This window comes from Gallus gallus, chromosome 3 (assembly GCF_016699485.2).
Source record: "Gallus gallus isolate bGalGal1 chromosome 3, bGalGal1.mat.broiler.GRCg7b, whole genome shotgun sequence".
NCBI lineage: Eukaryota > Metazoa > Chordata > Aves > Galliformes > Phasianidae > Gallus > Gallus gallus.
The window spans coordinates 2,292,211-2,312,303 of record NC_052534.1 but is presented as its reverse complement, the minus strand read 5'-3'; the positions used below and the strand labels follow the sequence as shown (position 1 = coordinate 2,312,303).

Here is a 20,093-nt window from a genome sequence, read left to right as displayed (position 1 = left end):
TGAATGTGTGAGAGAAATTTAGAGCTTTAATCTGAGTTGTGTTAAACTTTTGACATCTTTGTTGTGCAAGTGATACTAAGTTACGCTTGTTTATATCAGTTGTTCTTCCACTGCTGATTTCTTCAAAGGGTGTTCTCCTTTCAGAAGTGAAAGACTTTGCAGAGTACTTGCAGGCTGGTCATGCAAGCACTCTCCTTTTTCTTCCCTCTCTGTATGACTGAAGTTAAACCAATGAAGGAGAAGGGTCTTAATTCCTCCCATAAATATCTTATTATTGAATGTGTGAACATGAATGCAAATATTTTTATTTTGTATTGAGAGACAGCTGTCAGAAGTATAGCATAGGTATTACCAATTACTCAAAATGAATTAGTGAAATCTCTCTCCAAATAAGAGAACTTAGCTGTTTCTTCTACTGTATCCACTTTTATCATATTATCTATTTGCTTGTTAAAAAAGGTGAGTATGCAGCTAATTCAGGAATTCTTCTCCAGGGCGGTTTTGTTGCTCAGTCTATTAACTGAAGGAATAGTTCCTGGAAAAGCAAGGCTTTCTTATCTTTGTGTATGCCTAGTTTCAGTAATTTCCTAATTCTAATCTGTAAACCTCTTGTGATTAGGTTCTTCTTAATTCATAACAGAGCTGAAAAATCTTTTGGAATTCTGTACAGCCACACTATTGTTTGGCAGGAAAGTTTGAGCTCTGATAACTATTAAGTGATTTTCAAACTGTTGGATCCACGTGTTTAAGTGGTTTTGTTTGTTCCTTTTATTGTAAGAAGACAGTGTATTAAGTTGGTATTTGCTTTCAGTAGTTCAAGGTTTCTTAATACAGTAACAGCTTTGTATCATTTCACCACCCTTTGACATTAGCCTGAGTATTTTTACACAGTAACGCAAAGAACTGTAAAACAACACTAATTCTCAGAGTCAGCTTGAATTGATAACTTCTTAAATTATATTTATATAATTATATATAAAAACACGAATAATGCAGCATCTTATTGAAACAGTTCAGAATCCTCTTTCCTTATAAAAACAGTACGCTGAAATAAAAAAAAAAAATTAAGAAAACAATTGTTTTGGTTTGGCAAAGGGATTAAATACCTTTAGGTACCAAGAAAGAGGAGGTGTCAGTGGGATGGATGAGACAGTTGCATGAAAAAGCCAAAATATTGCATAGCAATTCTGAAAAATCGTAGTAGATCACAATAGAAGAAAAAAGAGAAATGACTACTTGGGGCAAGAAATAAATTGTCAACAACCACTCAACAGCTGTCTTGAAATAATTCATGTGCAAATTTACATGGACTGTCAGTGACCAGATCATTCAAGAAGCTTGTATTTAATGATGTTACTTTCTTCTTTGCAGACAAAAACATATGATTCTGTTACTGATAAATTTATGGACTTCTCCTTTGAAAAGGTATTTCTCTTCCAAACGCATTATATGATCATATTTATACTTCCATAATTTCTGTCAAAACAAAAATTATACAGATGTTATTTTCTTAAAGACACACAGTGCTTACATGCTGTTTTACAAACGGATGGAGCCGGAGGAGGAAAATGGCAAAGACTACAAATTTGATGTTTCTTCTGAGTTGCTGGAGGTACAAGTTGATTTTTTTTGACACCAATTTTAAAATACTACAGGAAATCCTAAACAAATCAGGAATCTGAGTAAAAACAGGAAAACAAATATAATTGCAATCAGTAAAATGACAATCCTTTTATTTAGATGTAGTCCTCAGGAGAATGCTGTTGAATAGGAAGTTAATGAAAATTCACGCAGTACATAAATTTCAGGTGCTTTCTCATTCTGTTGTGTAATTTTTAATTCAAGCATCTGCATTGTTCTGCTTCATATTTCTAAAAAAAAAAGGTAGAACACTTTTTCTTACTGTTTTGTTTTTGTGAGTTCATATCAGCGTTTTCTTAATAGTTGCAGCAGTACCGAAAGTATTCTCATTAACGACCATCTTTTTATCTTACAGTTCCTCAGCAAATAACTGCTTTCAGGAAGGACATTACAGTAGTTAGTTCCAAGAGTAGTTCCAGCTGTTTCCTCACACTTTCCATAGTGGGTTGTAAAATACTGGTAGATTGTGTTTAGGGTAAAGGAGCATCAGTTAGAAAAGGTTCCTTTCTTACACATAGTCTTGGAGAAGGTAGCCCAGGTATGAATAAAATGAGTAGGAAAAACAAGGAGGTGTATATCCCTGTTCTTCTTAGTGTTGAGTACTGCTCCAACTTTGGATACCTAGTTATAAATGAGGACACTATTTATTCATGTATAGCCTGGGGAACTGGAAAGGACAGTGCAGGAGGGGCAGAGTACTATACTGGGTATCTCACTGTGCAAGGTATACCATGAGTATGGACTTGAAAGGGATTCTTCTACTTTTTTATCATGTGAAAGGCAAGTCAGATTTCCTGCACCCTCTTGTCAGAAGTATTGCTTTATCATCTGTTCCATGTTTAATTCTTAACTTAAAAAGATTCTTCATTGTTAGCCAATAAATCATCATGTGTTTCTTAGTCTTCAAAATAGTAACAGATTTTTACAGGTTTAAACTTTAAAACTATTTTAACGTGAAAAATGCTACAAACAGATTTGGTCGAAAACATCATTTCAGAGAGAGAAACAGGCATACTGTAAAATCCTCTACTGTAAAATTCTCTGCTGTTTAATGATGAAGAGTAAAATGTTTACTCTTAGAGTTCTGACTAGGCTACTGGAATGTCTAGTTGATTTCAATAAGTGAAACTACATATTTAAGAAGATTTTATTGTTAACTTGTTATATGAACGTAGATATCAAGATACAATTTTGAAATGTGGTTCTTCATTAAGATGATGGAGCATTTCTGAAAAATTCAGCCTAAAAATGTAATTTAGTTAGGAAAACGAGATCACAGCAAGGGGGAAGATCTTGAGCTCTGTTCTGCTGTCAGAGAGCAGACAAAACTAGTATTTGCTATAGTATAAGCAGAACAACTTTGAGCCAACTCCCTTAAAATAGAATAAATGATTCTAGAAATAATTTTTCATTTAAAAAAAATACTGATTTCTCAGCCACAGGAAACGTTTAAATATTGTTAGAATCATTCTTAATGTAGTGAAATAAACTGCTTTCTTGTATCTGATGTTAGCATTTTTTCTTCAGTGGATATGGCATGATAACATGCAGTTTCTTCAAGACAAGAACATTTTTGAACATACGTATTTTGGGTAAGTTTTCTTTAAAAATGTAATATTAATGCTTCTTTTCTTCTTGCAGATTTTCATTATTTTTTAAAATTAACAAATAAAATTACTGACTCTAGGTTTATGTGGCATTTGTGTAGTAGCATCCCAAGCACACTACCAGATCCAAAAGCAGTTTCCCTGATGACAGCAAAGGTAAATACTTCAAAAGTTTATTTTGCTTATTTTAAATCAACATTGTTTATACTTTAATCACAGAATGCCCAAACTAATGGTTCTTTTTTCCCCTCACAGTTAAGCACTTCTTTTGTACTAGAGACATTTATTCATTCAAAGGAAAAGGTATGCTGTTTACTTGTAAATTCTCATTACATAGATGCATGAATGTAGTGAAAAGTCTGTATTTTTTCATTGTAAAAGTGTGATATTGAGATGTACTGAGTAAAGTGGACAAAAAATGTTTACAGTCTGTCATTCAACACATTTTATTATAAACAAAATGGGTAATATAAACACTGCACACTGGAAGAATGTGGGGTCTGGATTTAGGTTACTTTGCCTCGGCCAAGAATTGGAAACAACAGACCTTGTGTTCTTTTCATTTGTAAATTCATAGATGTTTCATGTTTTAGCAGGTACTTGTTAAAGTCTGATGCAGAGGACATTATGTGCCATTGAACAGCTGTTGTAAACTAGTGTTAGCAACAAGGAAGTTTTATTCTATCTGAACTACTTTTACTCTCAGTAGGCTTTTAATTTTCTCATCTGTGTTTTATGAAGTACTAGTAATTCTAGAGTGCCTCACATTGTAAGAATACAATTGCAATATGATGACAAAATGGAAATACGTTGATAGTTAAGCATTGTGTGACTTGCATTAGTTTTGATATGTATAGTGGTTTGTAGCTGCATGTATGTATGCTATATGCTTAAGATTCAATGTTCTAACTGAGCATTTAGAGATTTTTAAGTTAGATTTTTTCTGTATTTCTTTTTACAGCCTACAATGCTTCAGTGGATTGAACTTTTAACAAAGCAGTTTAATAACAGTCAGGCAGCTTGTGAAGTAAGTGACTTAGGAACTCAGAAAGTACAAACCAACTTTCTATATTTTGTTTAACTTTCCTGGAGGTTTGTATCCCTGGAATGTTTTGGACTATGAACTCCCACATTTGGTATGTTTGTGCACTATGAGATGAAATCCACCTCTGTGAATAATGCAGATTCTGGGGAATTACTTTTATTTTTGGAAACCTGTGATGGGACAACAGATCAAAATCCTTTTGTCACTGGGAAGAAAGACCGTGTGGTATTGCAGCTTTTGTATTTGATTATTGTGTCATGTATATTGTGTAATGAAGACGCATTAAAATTAATTTGGAAAGACTGAGTAAGTCTTAATGAGTAGAATGGAAGGAACTGGAGCTGAATCCAGGGGAATGTGATGAAAGGCTGTGACGTCATATAGAGGCTTAAAAGACATTTGTCAGACATAGCGGGAAATTCATGTAGTGCCTTGCTTATGAAACTGAGACTTTTACTCAATGTGTTTAAAAAAATAAAAATCTTTAGGAAAAAAAATGCAGGAAGCTGATGAAGCGAGTTTGGGCAAAAGTATGTAGGAAAAATGAGAAACCACAGACAGAGAGTTCGCTAATTCAATGTGGTGGTGAAAACAGTTTTTGAGATACTGGAGGAAAGTTTGTGATAGATTTATTGTGATAGTTTGAATGTACAGACACCCTAGTTGCGTACTGTATCCTGCAAGTAGGCTTTATTCAGTACAAACAAATGAAAATCATAGTATGATGTAGGCTTGTGATGATTCAAATGGGTGAATACACTCAATATAGTAAAGAATGCTTGAGTGACTTGAAATGAAATATCAGCAACTTGGATTCTTTATTTCAAGGTTATTTTCTTGTGAATAAATTTTCGGAAATCAAAATACTATTTGCAAAGTCTGACTTTGAATGTATCATACTCTATTGTTTCCATATGTTTTCTGCCTCTAGAAATAGTAAGACTTTTCCATGTTTTAAAATGCAAAATGGATCTAACCCAGGATCTATGTTCTTGTTTAAGTCTGTCCCTACTTAACAAGATTCTTCAACTGAGTTCTTACTGTGAGCATCATTTTGCATTCTGTTGATACTACTTTTCAGGATAAGGCTTTCCTTCTAGATAATTGAATAATGGCATGACAAACACAGGGATCAGATGATACTGGATTTAACTTTTGTTTATTTCTGTTGAAATTCCTTATTCCTTGCTTCTCGTGCACAGAAGACATTTACATTTCCCTTGTATTAATACTTCCTTATTCCTTAATAATAACAACATCAATTTCTCTTCAAACTTAGTGTTATGCAAAAAGAAGATTGGACTAGAACCAGTTTGAAACAAAACTAACAAAGTACTTGTTTTCTGCAGTGGTTTTTGGATCGTATGGCAGATGATGATTGGTGGCCAATGCAGATTCTAATAAAGTGTCCCAATCAGATTGTGAGACAGGTAAGACAGAAAAAATGCTCCTGTATTAACCAGGTGACTGCTTGACTGATAAGCAGAAATGGACAAATTTTATGGCACATACAATGATTTGGAAAGGTTATACTGATATCTGTAATTGTCGTCTTTTTCATTCCTGCTTGTGGTTTATAGAGTATACTTAGCTATGGGAGTATTATTGTTAGAAGCAAAACGTATTTTAATATTGTGCCATAGTTGTAGTTAGTATCACAAAATGTCACAGCAGATACTTACTAAGATTTCTACAGCTCCCACATGATCTCTACAAAACTGAACATTAAAAATGTTTTACATTAAAAATGTTTTTTTTCTAAATTGATTCAAAACCAAAATTTAAAGACAGGCATTCAGAAAACTGTGTACATTATGTCACAAATTTTTGTTATTTAGCCCTTCTGGAAATGTTTAAAATGGAAAAACGCAAAAACAAAAAAGCTGTGTTGGCATTTGGATATTCACAGTTAATATTAATAGTTTAACTTGCATGTATACTTAAATTGCCAGTTGTTCAGGTAAAAACTTTAGCAATGACTTTCTCACCTGAACTGTCTTAACTTCAAATTACTAGTGTTTCCATATATAACCATACAGAGTTTCTGTATGCAACCCATCATTAAAGCATTGTATTTCACAGGTAATCACTATGCAGAATCTTCGGTGAAGTTCTAATCCTTGGCAAATTTTTATAAATTAAAAAATGACTGGAAGGAATTTCCTTTAAAATGTTCACAAAATTTCTCACTATAGAGGCAATATGAAAAAAATGTTTAAAATATCCATAAACATTTCAGAAAATAGAGATAGAAAACATTTATGAGCAGAGGTCCTCAGTCCTGTTTAAGTAGGCCACCAATATTAAAAACTGTTTTTAGGTTTACTTCATGTGATCTGTTTATAGAAATCAGGTTTGACTATTCTCTTAAAATATCAGGTATTCTTGCATTAATGAATGCAATGTGGGTACATCAATCTCAGCTATAACCTTTGAATGAATTCGAGCTGAAAGAAGTAGTAGGAGACTTGAATATTCTCTGTTGTGAATATATATTGACATATATGAACTCCGCAAGTTCATTCTTTTATATTTTATAATTTGCAGATGTTCCAGCGTTTGTGCATTCATGTGATACAGAGACTGAGACCAGTGCATGCACATCTTTATCTTCAGCCAGGGATGGAAGACTGGTAAAATATTAACATCTGAAAACCTCTATTTATTACTTGCATTACAGCAACCACTTTTTCTTTAATGAATTATTCTAAATGATCTTGTAAGCATAAAATAGTACAATTTCAATTCTTTATTATTCTATCCTAAATGCTCTGATTCACTTAAAACTCTATTATGGTTGTAGAAGTCAGTACTGTGGATATAATTTTTGAAGTATTTGTTCTGTTAGAATAGATAGATTTATTCAGTGTCATTTTTCTTTCATTGTTAATAATAATCTGCAACTGTACATCTTACTCCTTACACATGAGAATCTGATTGTACGTTGTATCCAGATGCATAATGGTGTCATTTTTTATTTGTAAACCGGAACAGGAAATTAAAGTCCAGTTCTGTGTTGTATAACTAAATCAGCTGTTATCACTAAGTAGCAAAAAAAAAAAAGAAAAAACAGGTTCTGTTTTGTTCTGCTAATTACTGGCAAAATCATTGCTTTGTCTGCAATTATGAAACAATGAAACATTCTTTTTGATGCATAGCTAGAAGAGAGTGCTTTTTCTTTGTTTTGGGTTACACCTGTGATCCTGATAACTTTTTCCCAAGCGAAAATGGCAGAGTTTGTAATAAGTATGTATAGATACTGTTATAAAATTCAGGACATGGAAATAGAGCTTTTACGTCAAAATACAGAACTCAGTTTTTTTCTGGACGTCTGAGTATCAGTGTAGGAGAGAGTGAAATAATGTAAGATTTTCTAAAAACGACTAGATCGAGATGAATGTATGCTCCATGCATTGTGTGAAAATGTGTCTAAATTGGTTTGTGTTTTTAGTTCAGATGACATGGATGGTCCCGTGGAAGACATTGGCAGTCGCTCTTGTGTAACACGTTTTGTGAAGACTCTCTTGTCTATTATGGAGCATGGTGTTAAGCCACACAGTAAACATCTCACAGAATACTTTGCCTTTCTTTATGAATTTGCCAAAATGGGTGAAGAGGAAGTGAGTACAGACTTTTAGCTTTAGGAATTGTGTATGTATATCCGCATATGTGTTTTCAAGTAATACAACATCTGTGTATTTCAGAGCCAATTCTTGCTTTCACTGCAAGCCATATCAACGATGGTTCATTTCTACATGGGAACTAAAGGACCTGAAAATGTAAGTTAGAGTATCTTTGGTAACAAGAACTAGTCTTTCCTGTTTCGTATGTGAGACCATTGGTGCTGTGTCTCTTGAACCATCTTTCAGATGTTAAAATTGCTTCAATATTACAAGTTTTTTTCAATGTTCAGTTTTACAGAGTATTTTAAATATATACTGAATTGACTATGTTAAAAACCATAGTTGTTTATTTAATACAGAAGTAAAAGTTAAGAAGAATCTATAAAAATTGCCCTCATCAATCTATTAATAACAGTTGGTTGCGTATTTTTGGTACGCATTCATTCTATGAATGAAAGAAGACAGTATATGTAAAAACACATACAGGTTCTCTGTAATTAAAGCACTAAATATACACATTGAAGCTTATATTTTTTTCCTTCAGCCGCAGGTTGAAGTACTTTCTGAGGAAGAAGGGGAGGAAGAGGAGGAGGAGGAAGATATACTTTCTTTAGCAGAAGAAAAATATAGGCCTGCTGCTCTTGAGAAGATGATTGCCCTGATTGCTCTCCTAGTTGAACAGTCTCGCTCAGAAAGGCAAGAGCTTCTGAAAACCCAAAACAAAATATTAATATGTTAGTTGGAAATGGGGTTAGAGATTTTTGTTTCATTCTTGTTTAAGTTGGTCTCTTAAAAGCATAAATGAGCTTGCATTATTGGGTCCATGATATTTTTAACCATTTTAAAATAAATATTGTGCATCGTTGACCAAATAAAAGATTCAGACTAAAATCTCAAATCCATTCAATTGCTCTGATTTGCAGTTTTTTCTTTCATTCTGTCTAATAAAAAATATTTATTTTTGTTCAGTTTTATGTCAATACCCTTATTTTCTTGTGTGCCATCATAGTGGAGAATATAAACTAGGACTCAGTCATAAATTTCTCTTTAACCTAACTTAATAATCACAGAGGTAAAATGATAAAAGTTTTCTTGTATTTTTAGGCATTTGACTTTATCACAGAATGACATGGCAGCATTAACAGGAGGAAAGGTAACTGATTTAAATACAAATGTATAAACTTTAAAAAAAAAACCATGCATCAGCATATGTAATTGTAAACAATGTACTAATATCAAATTATTTAATTATTTGTTTTAGGGTTTTCCTTTTTTGTTTCAACATATCCGTGATGGTATCAACATCAGGCAAACTTGCAATCTCATCTTCAGTTTGTGTCGGTACAATAATAGACTTGCAGAACATGTAAGTATCAGAAACTGCAGATGTTTGTTGAAGATGTTATCTAGTAAGTGTAACGGGATGATTTGTTATTTAAATTGAATAAGCAAAAATCTAAGTGAGTTTTGTTTGTTTTCTTCAAGATTGTGTCCATGCTTTTCACATCTATAGCAAAGTTGACTCCTGAGGTATGTAAACCTACTACGTGTATATTAAATAATCTGTTCTAACATTCTTCTGTTTTAAATTGCTTAATACGTTGCTCATTAAAAATACAGCATAGAAGATGATCCATGAAAGTTTTTGTGACATAAAATAAAGCCTAACTGCACTGTATAGTAAATTTTCTGGAGCAGAAATCTGGTATGCAATTTCAGATGAAAGTTTTATTCAAAACCAAATAACTCATTTCTAGATTTGCCACCTATGTCAATTTTATAACATTGATGAAAAATAAAACATGAACACTAGAATAAGTTGAGATAAGGAATTACCTCTTTATTGTTCGAGTTTTGGCAGACTATTTTGCAGTTCTGTGTATGCGGACACTTTCCTCAGATCAATAACTTCCTGCCCTGGTAACAAAAATACTGAGAGTTCTAAGTGGATTCCACATGATAAAATATAGAGTGGAGCTCATGCAAGGACATTCTTGTATATTGCTGTCATAAAACTAAAGGCGGTCAGGAAAAATTAAAGGCATGTCAAAGAGAGGAGACATGATCATAGCTGAAAAAGAAACACATACGAAACCATTCTCATGACAGCTTTGCTTTGCGTGATAGAATGGTCACTATCAGATGACAATCTACTTCCCTCCCATCATGCTTTTACTATATTTTATTACTTTTTTTTTTGCTTTGCGCATATGCTCATGCACAAGATGCTTTTGCTGAGGTGCAAAATATAAAATAATAGTAAACACTTTACTGAAGCACTGTTAAAAGCTAGATGAATCTTAGCAAACTTAAAATAATAAAATGCATTTCACGAGAGTAGACATGGGTGATTTCAGAGGGAAATCATAGGTCAGAAATAACCACCAGCGTAAAACCTAAAAAATAAGGTGGGGTTCTGGATAAACTCTTTGGGCTACATGTTACGTGTTATGCAAATACACTTAAAAATGACATTTCTGAGACAGTGATATCTATGTTACTGGGAAATTTTTGAATTCTTAAATGTTGCGCAGTTTGATTTTATTCTCTTTGTTCAGAGTAATGTCAGATTTTAAGTGTGTAATATTTTTCCTTGTAACTATATATTTCTAGTAGATTTATCCTGTCTGGTTCAGTAATGCTGTAAGCAGTGGTTTAAATCTGTATATGGATATAGTAGAAGTAAGATATAGATACAGATAACTAGTTGATTTAGAGATTAAGTAATAAGAGACTAAAAGTAATTAAAATGTTAACTTCTGAAGTTGGTAGAAATTTTTCATAAGCAATTATTTTTAATGGTTTAAAGTCTCTAAAAATATTACTGGATTGATTGAAATACGTAAAAATGGCTATTTTTATTTTTATGCATTACAGGCAGCCAATCCTTTTTTCAAACTATTGACTATGCTAATGGAATTTGCTGGTGGACCCCCAGGAATGCCACCTTTTGCTTCTTACATTCTGCAGAGGATTTGGGAGGTACAACCTGTTTAAAAAAAATAAAAATCAGAAACTGAATTGTCTTGCTTACTTTTCTTTTACGTACATGAAAGGGTCTTACATTTCACTGTCATCCTTCTTTGCATCAATTCATGAATTTTTCAGGAGCCTTTTTCTTTTATAAACAGTTGCTGTTTCTCTGAATGTTAAGTTCTACTGTAACTTTTACTGTTGTTTTAATAGCATTCTGGTTAGCTGGTATTTCAGGTTAACTTTTAGTTTAATGAGAAATGAATGCATAATAAGGGTCTGGATTGCTGCTTCTGAGCAAATTCCACAATTTTTTCTGAATTATCCTTTTACAAAGACTGTAAGCTGGTTTGAGGACCATTCTTAGTTCTTTTCTTTTTTACCCATCATATGCTGGTTAAGTGAATATTGGGTTGACATTTGTTCTCTATAAAATAGTGATGAAGTGTCTAACCCATAAAATAAGTGCTAATAGGAATCTAATGAATACTTGCTGTGGTGTTGGAGCATTCTCACATTTCTCAAGAGAGAAAGAAATTTTTTAACTAAGTGGCACAGGTTAATTGAGAAATAAAGAAATAGATCAGGAATTAAAGCTTTAGCTTCAGTTAAACTTCTATTTAAGTTTGTTGTATTTATTATGGTCTGAAGACTAGAAGGGAAAAGTCTTGAACGTTCTTTCTCTTCTTAAACTTGGGAAAAAAAAAAAGAGGTGATTGCTCCTGATATATTTATTTTTTAATGTTGATTAAAATTTTACAAGCAGAGTGTCAGTCTTGTTAGCTGCTTATATTCTTCAGGTGGACTGTAGTAGTTGGGAGCACCTTTGGCAATGCAGTTACTGCCTGTGTTTTCCTAGGAGATCCTTTTTTCTCGCCTGGGTACCTATACCTTAAGGCTAACAGAAAACAGTTTTTAAAACAGCTTTAAAATAAAAGAACTTGGTTTATTAGCTTGTTAATACATCAGTAAATTTCCAACCTTGTGGAACTAGAAAGGCACAGGAAATTGTATTTGTAAGGCTCTTGTAATCGAACAGCAGCACTCCGCAAGTTTTTCATTACCTGTGAAAAACAACAGATGAATGTATTCCTTCAAGTTGTGTAGTCGGATAAGGAGTAACAGCATAAAACCGAATCAACTAATTTGCATACTGTTTATATTCTTCTCATATAACTTCAGTAAAAATACTGATTTAGCATTAAGGTTTTGTTATCTTAGTGTTATTTTAAATCTTTTTCTGTTTGTAAAAACAAGATTATTTAGTTTTAAAAGTGCTTAATATTTCAACATTTAAAGGTCTTAAAATGTACAGAATGTAGAGGAACTACCTGGGCATGATTTTCAAAAGCTCTGAACGTGATTCAGAAGCACAGAGCACACTGACAAGGGTTTTCTTTGTCTGCCATAGTCCTAGCATGTGGTATGTACTTCAATAGCTCTACTTAGTTTTAAAAAGTACTTTGAGAGTCATGATAGCTGTTCTTAGCTTTTTTAATACAATTAATAAATACTGCTAAGGTTAACGTGTTCCTCTTGATTTTTCCATTCTTTCAGGTCATTGAATACAACCCGTCTCAGTGCCTGGATTGGCTGGCTGTGCAAACGCCTCGAAATAAGCTAGCTCACAGCTGGGTGCTACAAAACATGGAAAACTGGGTTGAACGTTTTCTTTTGGCACATAACTATCCTAGAGTGAGAACTTGTAAGTTAATTTGAATTAAAGAAAATAATTGTGCTGTTGTTGCAAGTTATTATGCATGTTGTATTCCTGTGACAAATTAAATATATGACCTTGTGCTTGTATTTCTTCATCTTTCCAATTGTTTTACAGTTGCTCTATTTTAAAGTATTGCTATAACTGTGCCTCGTCAGGAGGCAGCTATTATAGATTAAAGCCTTATTGTTATTTCATTAATGAAAGAGTACACATGTAGTTTCTTTATCTTACATGATTAATCCATGTGACCAGGAAAACCCAGTGAAGAAAAACAACTAAGCAAAGTTGTTCTCCGTAGTTTCCATCATGTAGTTGCATTGTAGGCAGGAATAGTACTTGCTAATCTTTCAGCTCTCATAAAGTAATCTTCAGTTGAATTCAGTCCTTTGAACCTTTGAATCAAGGATAAGTTTTTGCTTCTACCCAGCTCTTAACATGTACTGCCTCTGTAAGTTGGTCTGCTAGGAATCACACTGCCAGTATTTGTCACGTTCAAATGTTGCACCTTTCCCATGTCTAACTTTTGTTGTAAAGAAGGTTTGATAGTAATAAGCCACACTAAACTTTAATGCAGTTTCTGTGTTTGAAGGAGATGTGAAATCTTGGAAGTACAGCTTTGCAATAGCCCTGGTCAGGCAGTAGAAAATAGCCATAAAAAGCATCTCAGTGCATTTCTGTGATGGAATGCATTGTGTTACAATAGTTAGAACCAAGCAACAGACAAAAATATAGGTTGAGTAGGCCTGAAAGCTAACTCAACACCTCTTTTAACTTGCTGTGTGCTAGTCTTATCTACTGTTTTGTTCATTTCTAGTGGAAATGTAGTCATAACAGATTCTGTAAAATACTTTAAAAACTGTGAATGGGGCATGCAATGTAATTTAACTTCTGTTTAAGTGGCTATTAAGCATTTACATCATTTTTGAAAGTGTAACACATCTGTCTTTATTTGAAGCTGCAGCCTATCTCTTGGTGTCACTTATTCCAAGCAACTCCTTCCGTCAGATGTTCCGATCAACCCGCTCTTTGCACATCCCTACACGTGATCTGCCTCTTAGTCCAGATACTACAGTAGTTCTTCATCAAGTCTACAATGTGCTTCTTGGCCTTCTTTCAAGAGCTAAGTTATATGTTGATGCTGCTGTTCATGGCACAACGAAACTCGTGCCCTACTTCAGTTTCATGACATACTGTTTGATCTCAAAAACTGAGAAACTCATGTTTTCTACTTACTTCATGGACTTATGGAACCTTTTCCAGCCTAAACTTTCTGAGCCAGCTATAGCCACCAACCACAATAAACAGGCTTTGTTGTCTTTTTGGTATAACGTCTGTGTTGACTGTCCAGAGAATGTGCGCCTTATTGTACAGAACCCTGTGGTGACAAAGAACATTGCCTTCAATTACATCCTTGCAGACCATGATGATCAGGATGTAGTGCTCTTCAACCGTGGGATGCTGCCTGCCTACTATGGCATCCTGCGTCTCTGCTGTGAGCAGTCCCCTGCGTTCACGAGGCAGTTGGCTTCTCACCAGAACATCCAGTGGGCCTTCAAGAATCTCACACCGCATGCTAGTCAGTACCCAGGAGTAAGTAGATCAGTGCCAAAAAGTATGATTTCATTGTCGATGTTTCCTCCTTTGCAGAATGTCTCCTTTAGTGAAGGAGTTGAAAAGACGTACTGAATATATTTGGTTGAAAAATTATTCTATTTTTATTTATTGGTGTGTGTTTAGATCTGATTACTGTTGGGGAGGGATTGTTTTGGATATTTACCTTGCTGTATAGCGGTTGGAGAGTAGATGTTTCCAGAAAATTCTGTGGAAACAGGGAAAGATCTTTTCAGTGATCTTACATTGTAACACACTGATTTCCCAGTAGACTTTTTGATTGCTTTTAGGTTATGGTACAGGGCCAAGATTTGATGGCCTGGTGGTGCCTTTTGTGAAGGGTTGGTACTCTCTGAGTTCTGCTGTCTCTGCAACGTTATATCACAATAAAAATAGGTAGCGTTTGGTCCATGTGTAATTGTGGGAAGCCAAGCTTACAAATTTTTTAATAGAGAAAGCATGCGGTTTTCTATGACTGCTTATTTAGTATTGCTTTAGGATCGTTTAGGGGTGTACAAGGTTAGAAAAAAAATCTGGAGATTTTCTTCCCTGCATGGGGGGGAGGGTATATGGAATCTTCTACATTGAACTTCAGTCTAGTTCAGCTCTCTGACTGCATGTGTACTCTAGTAGTCATGTAAATAGTCTTACTGTTTTCGCTGTTTACATCTCCCACCAGAAGGGACTTTCGTTACTTTGGCATATTTAGTGTTTTCCACACAGAAAAATTCAGCGAGTTTAGCTGTTTCCTGAACTCTGTTATTTAGAATATAGACATAATCAGAGTTTGTGTAACTGTGCTGCAAAAGAATGACCTTAAACTGTCCAAGAGAAGGCAGGAAGATTGAGCACTTGCATCAAGGTTTCTCAGATTCTTTTGTCTATGCGTAAATATAGCAGTGAGCTGTTAAAAATCATCAAAACATGCATTCAAGGTTCAGAAAGATTTATCTCAGATATCTGTGTCATAACGCACATAGTAAATAGTAAAGACTAAAACTAAACCACGTTGAACATAGATAAGAGATCTACAGCTTCCATGTCAGAATTTTAGTTTTTAGGAACTGTTTAGCTTTAATTATTTAAGTTTGAAATGTTTGCTGATTTTCTAACAGGTTAAAATTTTATCCCATCTACAGTTGTTTAAAATATTTAAATGTTATTTTGGGTTTTATTTATTAATTAATAGGGGTAATACAGAGGAATTTAAAAATTAGATATAAACCTTAATATACTGAGAGAAATGTCACTAACTTAACATTTTTGTGTTTCAGGCAGTAGAAGAACTGTTTAACCTCATGCAACTTTTTGTAGCTCAGAGACCAGACATGAGAGAGGAAGAGACAGAAGACATAAAGCAGTTTAAGAAAACCACCATAAGCTGTTATCTGCGCTGCTTGGATGGACGATCTTGTTGGACTACTTTAATAAGGTACAGTAGTATTGAAGTTGTGGTACAGTTTGAATAAGAATTGTATTTTACAGAATGTGAAGTACAATAAAACTTGGTGTTGGTCACTTTATACTTTTTTCTTTAATTGTAAGGTTACTTCTATTCAGTAGTAAACAACCAGATCAAATTACGTTTTTTTTTCCAAAATCCATTGATTTTGGGTGTAATGTATTTTAGGTTTCAGCATCTAAAAATTCAGGAACTAAACAAACACTGCACAATAAGCAGATATAAACAAGATATATAGAAGATATGTACAATAAACAAGACATATATTGCCACAGTTCAAGAGAATTACCATGATAAAACTACTAGAGCCCTTGAAGGGAAAAAAATCATTTAAATGCTCTAAGTCAGCATTTAAGCTTGAAATTCTGTTCTCAGTCTACCACAATTTATCTAGATTGACAGAACAGTAATTTCATTTGCCATTGGTGACATTTGTTATTTTGGGGCAGAAAAGTTATTTAGAAACTGTATTTGTGGGACAGAATTTTATTGTTCAAATCTTCAGATAGTTTTTCTTTTCCACTATATTTTAGTAGTCTATCTGGAACAGCTGCTTGGGGTTGTTTTTCTTCTGTGTAACTGCAAATTGTCAGGGTATGTAGGTCAAGTACTGGGGTTTTAAATACAGCAGCTGTTATATTGAAACAGCTATGTGAAAAGGAAGATGGCCTCTGTTACTTGGAAGGTTTACATAGGTCATCTGTCACAGGACGCAATCAGATTTTCCTAAATGCAGTGCTGAGATGAATGACTCATTCTTTGTGCATAATCCTGTCAGAGATAGGCATGATAATTCTAAGCGTGCATAAGAATTACAAGAAATATGTATAAGAAATGCAAGAATATGTATAAGAATTTACAAGAGTATTACAAGAATATCTCAATGTTTGCTTTTTTCTCCTAGTGCCTTCAGAATATTATTGGAGTCTGATGAAGACAGGCTTCTTGTTGTGTTTAACAGAGGATTGATTCTGATGACTGAGGTAAGTATTTCTGTTATTAATTTTAATAAACTTTTTTTTTACCAATCCAATACATCATTCCTATCAGCATTCACTTTAAATTGTTTTAGTGTGGTATCATTGAAAATACAGATGAAATATATGGATGAATTACTGTCATGTGTAAAACCTTAAGATTTTTAGGCTCATAGGAAGGACAAAAGATTTATTAGACATGCCTGACCTATAATGTACAAATTTAAATGAGTAAATTTGAGGCAATAAAGATGTTTGTATTAGATAAAAATAAAAGCTTACTAGAATAGTGATTTGGTAGGGTAATTATTAAAACTGTAGCTTAAATAGGGAAGATGAGCAACCAATAGAAAGGCTGATATCTCAGATATATCTTCAGAGCACTTGCTCTGAAGTTCACAGTGGAGAGCAAATTAGGAGCTATTGTAGTTTAGTCTGCTATAGATCACAAACCAGTAAAGGAAGTGAATGAGGTCTTTTGTGAATTGGGAGTAAAAAGAGAAGTTAGAATATAAAATAAGAGCTTGTACCATTCTCAGATGGCAATTGCAATTAATATTTTTGAACAAGCCTTGAGGCACTTTTGAGGCAATTCTCTTCAGGCTCCCTATATGTATTCTGCTTCTGTTTGCAGGAAGGAGTGGTCGAAGAATACATAATCTAGATTTCTTTAAGATGAAACTAAACTTAAAACATCAGTTTCTGGAGCACACATATTACAGTGTAAATGGATATTTGGTCCATGATCAGATAAGAGTTGGTTCAAAATAGAGGATTAATAATATAATAACACCTTGAAATGGGTACAGCTGGATGTCAAGCCTTCCCCCACCAAAAGTTTCATTTTACAAAGCTATTTGTACATTTCTGCAATAACGTAGGAAAAGCCTAGAAGACATTGCCGAACTGCTAGTGGCTACTTTCTGAAGTGAGATATGATAAAAATGGGGGGCAGAGGGGAGAAAGAAAAAAGAAAAAAAAAAAAAGTTGATTGCTCAGGTGGTTTTGGTAGGTTTTTTTCTTCTTAAGGTAAGTGAAAGAGCTTGGGTTCTATTCAATGCTTCCGTTATTGAGTTTGCTCTTGGAATAGAAAGTGTTTATGAAATGAACTGGCAGCACAAAATGGGAATGGATGTTAGGTAGTTTTGAGTACAGGAATAAAATTTAGGATAATCTAGATGTATTGGAGAACACAGTAAAAATAAGATGAAATTTATTCTTGGCAGACTTATCTTTAAGGATAAAACAGCTCCCCAGTGAGAACAGGCTGAGAGAGCTGGGGCTGTTTAGCAAGGAAAAGAGAAGGCTCTGAGGAGACCTGACAGCCTTTCAGTATCTAAAAGGGGGCTTTAAGAAAGAAGAGAACAGACTTTATAGGCAGGGTCTTTTGTGGTAGGACAAGGGGAAATGGTTTCAAACTGAAAGAGGGGTGATTTAGATTGGATAGAAGAAGTTTTCTACAATGAGGGTGGTGAGTTACTGGAACAGGTTGCCCAGAGAGGTTGTGGAAGCCCTGTCCCTGCAGACAGGTCAGGCTGAATGGGGCTCTGAGCACCTGTCTGACTTGCACATATCCATTTTCATTCCAGGAGAGTTGGACTAGGTGACCTTTTAGGGTCCTGGTTCTATGATTCTGTGATAATAAACTGGTATAAATGCATGGTAGAAAACAATTGAGTAGGAGGTAGTTTATGATGTACAGTAAATGAGGTATTGGAATAGATTGCTACAGAAGGGGTCAGCCAGCACAAGTGGAAGTCTTCAGGTGTTCTTCAAGCAAACATTTGTAATGAAGTTAGACTTCATTACAAAGGAGAAATTACATTACAAGACTGAAGACATTCAGTCTGTCTTAAGGCATGTGAGTGGATTAGGTGATGCTTTGAGATTGGTTCTTCTTAACCTTTTGATGTCACTAGTTTGTGTTTTTTCAGCCACACAATCGAAAAGGCTGGAATTACAAAATCAGAAAAGGCACAAATGAAGACACTGCAGTACTGTTTGAAAATTCATTTTTCCCAAGCTTGTTACAAATATAATTGTTCTAACTAGCTATAGTTAGCTAGCCCGGAATATGTTTCTTTCTGTCTTGTAAACATTTACATTCCATAAGCTTGGGATAAAATGTTAGGAACTGAGTTATAACTTGATTTGCTTATGAAACTCATAAGTGGATTAAGACAGTAACATACGAAAAGAATGTACCTTGATTAACTTTGATTCCTACAAACAATTGATATAGTTTATAAAGAATGTATAATACAGGGTACAATTTGTCCCTTGTAAGACATTGCTAGAAATGAGATAAAACTTTTAACTGAGTTGCTTAATGACTTGAAAGTCCCAGGCCTTATCTCTTCCCTTGTTCTCTGAAAATGTCTTGCTTCATGAAAATTACTGCATCAAACATCTATTGTGTCCTGAAAAGTTTTCCATTCTAGCTGGGTTTGCCACGTATCTTTTCATTATAATACAAAAATGCCATGTCAAGTTTTTTGTGTTATGGGGAAGGAGATTGCTTCTTTCTTTGAAATACCCCAACAAATTAAATAACATTTCTTACATCTTGTCCTAGAATTGTTGTGCTGCTGGGAAATTAGCTTTCCTTTCCAATGTTTCCATAAAATGCCCAGAAGATATTTTTGTTAGAAAAAAACTAACTCATCTAACATATGTACATTCGTATAGCATTAAGTTCTTAAGCAGCACTTTGCAAAATGACTAGCATCTGTGTCAGTCTTGTAGGTTTTCTGTTTTTTGCCAAAAATTTGTATACCTGTGCCTTTCTTTATGCATTTCTATTACCAGTTGGTATGTTGGCTAAAAGCTTAGAAATACATAAAAATATTGTACCTCAAGTTATGTTTTGCTTATTGTGTTTTAGATGGATTTTGTTTTTGAAAACTTTGTCATTATTTTGTGTCAAAGATGATTGGTAGTCTGCATAACTCTCACTAACATAAAGCTTTTATGGTTGAAATCAGATTTGGAATGTTTATACATGGGTATCTGTAAGAGTTGCTTTGGGTGTCACAAAACTGCTCTCTTCTTGAGCAGAGATGAGGAGTTTAGAGATGGCTGATACCTTAAATTTTACAAGTTCAGTGTCCCTCTGGCATGCATATGTGAAGCATTGTATATAGTTCTGGTTTTTGGGTTAGCACTTTAGCCTTATGACCAAGAACAAGTTTCAGTTTAACCTCCATAGATTGCATACAGTAATCTATTACATACATTCTTAGAAAAACTGTATGTCCTGGTGAAGAATCATATTTAGTTGTCATAAAGGATATCTGGTCATTGTCTCTTTCTCTCCCTCCCTTCCTCCTCCTTTCTCTGTCACATTATCTTACTCCTTCTCCCTCTAACTTCTAACCTAAAAAGATTCTTCAGATTTTTTTCATAGTACATGTCCTAATTGTTTAAAACAAGAC

General features: G+C 34.1%; 1 protein-coding gene across 10 annotated transcripts in view; it reads left to right on the top strand.

Moving 5' to 3' along the window:
* Positions 1-20,093, top strand: part of USP34 (ubiquitin specific peptidase 34) — a 140,953-nt gene that overhangs the window by 111,275 nt on the left and 9,585 nt on the right. For all 10 annotated transcript variants that reach the window (XM_025148615.3, XM_046938654.1, XM_025148614.3 and 7 more), the window contains 19 exons: positions 1,372-1,425; positions 1,517-1,612; positions 3,169-3,233; positions 3,329-3,404; positions 3,504-3,551; positions 4,210-4,275; positions 5,643-5,723; positions 6,841-6,926; positions 7,745-7,913; positions 7,998-8,072; positions 8,461-8,612; positions 9,021-9,069; positions 9,178-9,282; positions 9,402-9,446; positions 10,794-10,898; positions 12,447-12,594; positions 13,565-14,199; positions 15,495-15,652; positions 16,587-16,665. In XM_025148615.3, coding sequence (XP_025004383.1) covers positions 1,372-1,425; positions 1,517-1,612; positions 3,169-3,233; positions 3,329-3,404; positions 3,504-3,551; positions 4,210-4,275; positions 5,643-5,723; positions 6,841-6,926; positions 7,745-7,913; positions 7,998-8,072; positions 8,461-8,612; positions 9,021-9,069; positions 9,178-9,282; positions 9,402-9,446; positions 10,794-10,898; positions 12,447-12,594; positions 13,565-14,199; positions 15,495-15,652; positions 16,587-16,665 — 2,292 coding nt within the window. The remainder of the gene's footprint in view (positions 1-1,371; positions 1,426-1,516; positions 1,613-3,168; positions 3,234-3,328; positions 3,405-3,503; positions 3,552-4,209; positions 4,276-5,642; positions 5,724-6,840; positions 6,927-7,744; positions 7,914-7,997; positions 8,073-8,460; positions 8,613-9,020; positions 9,070-9,177; positions 9,283-9,401; positions 9,447-10,793; positions 10,899-12,446; positions 12,595-13,564; positions 14,200-15,494; positions 15,653-16,586; positions 16,666-20,093) is intronic.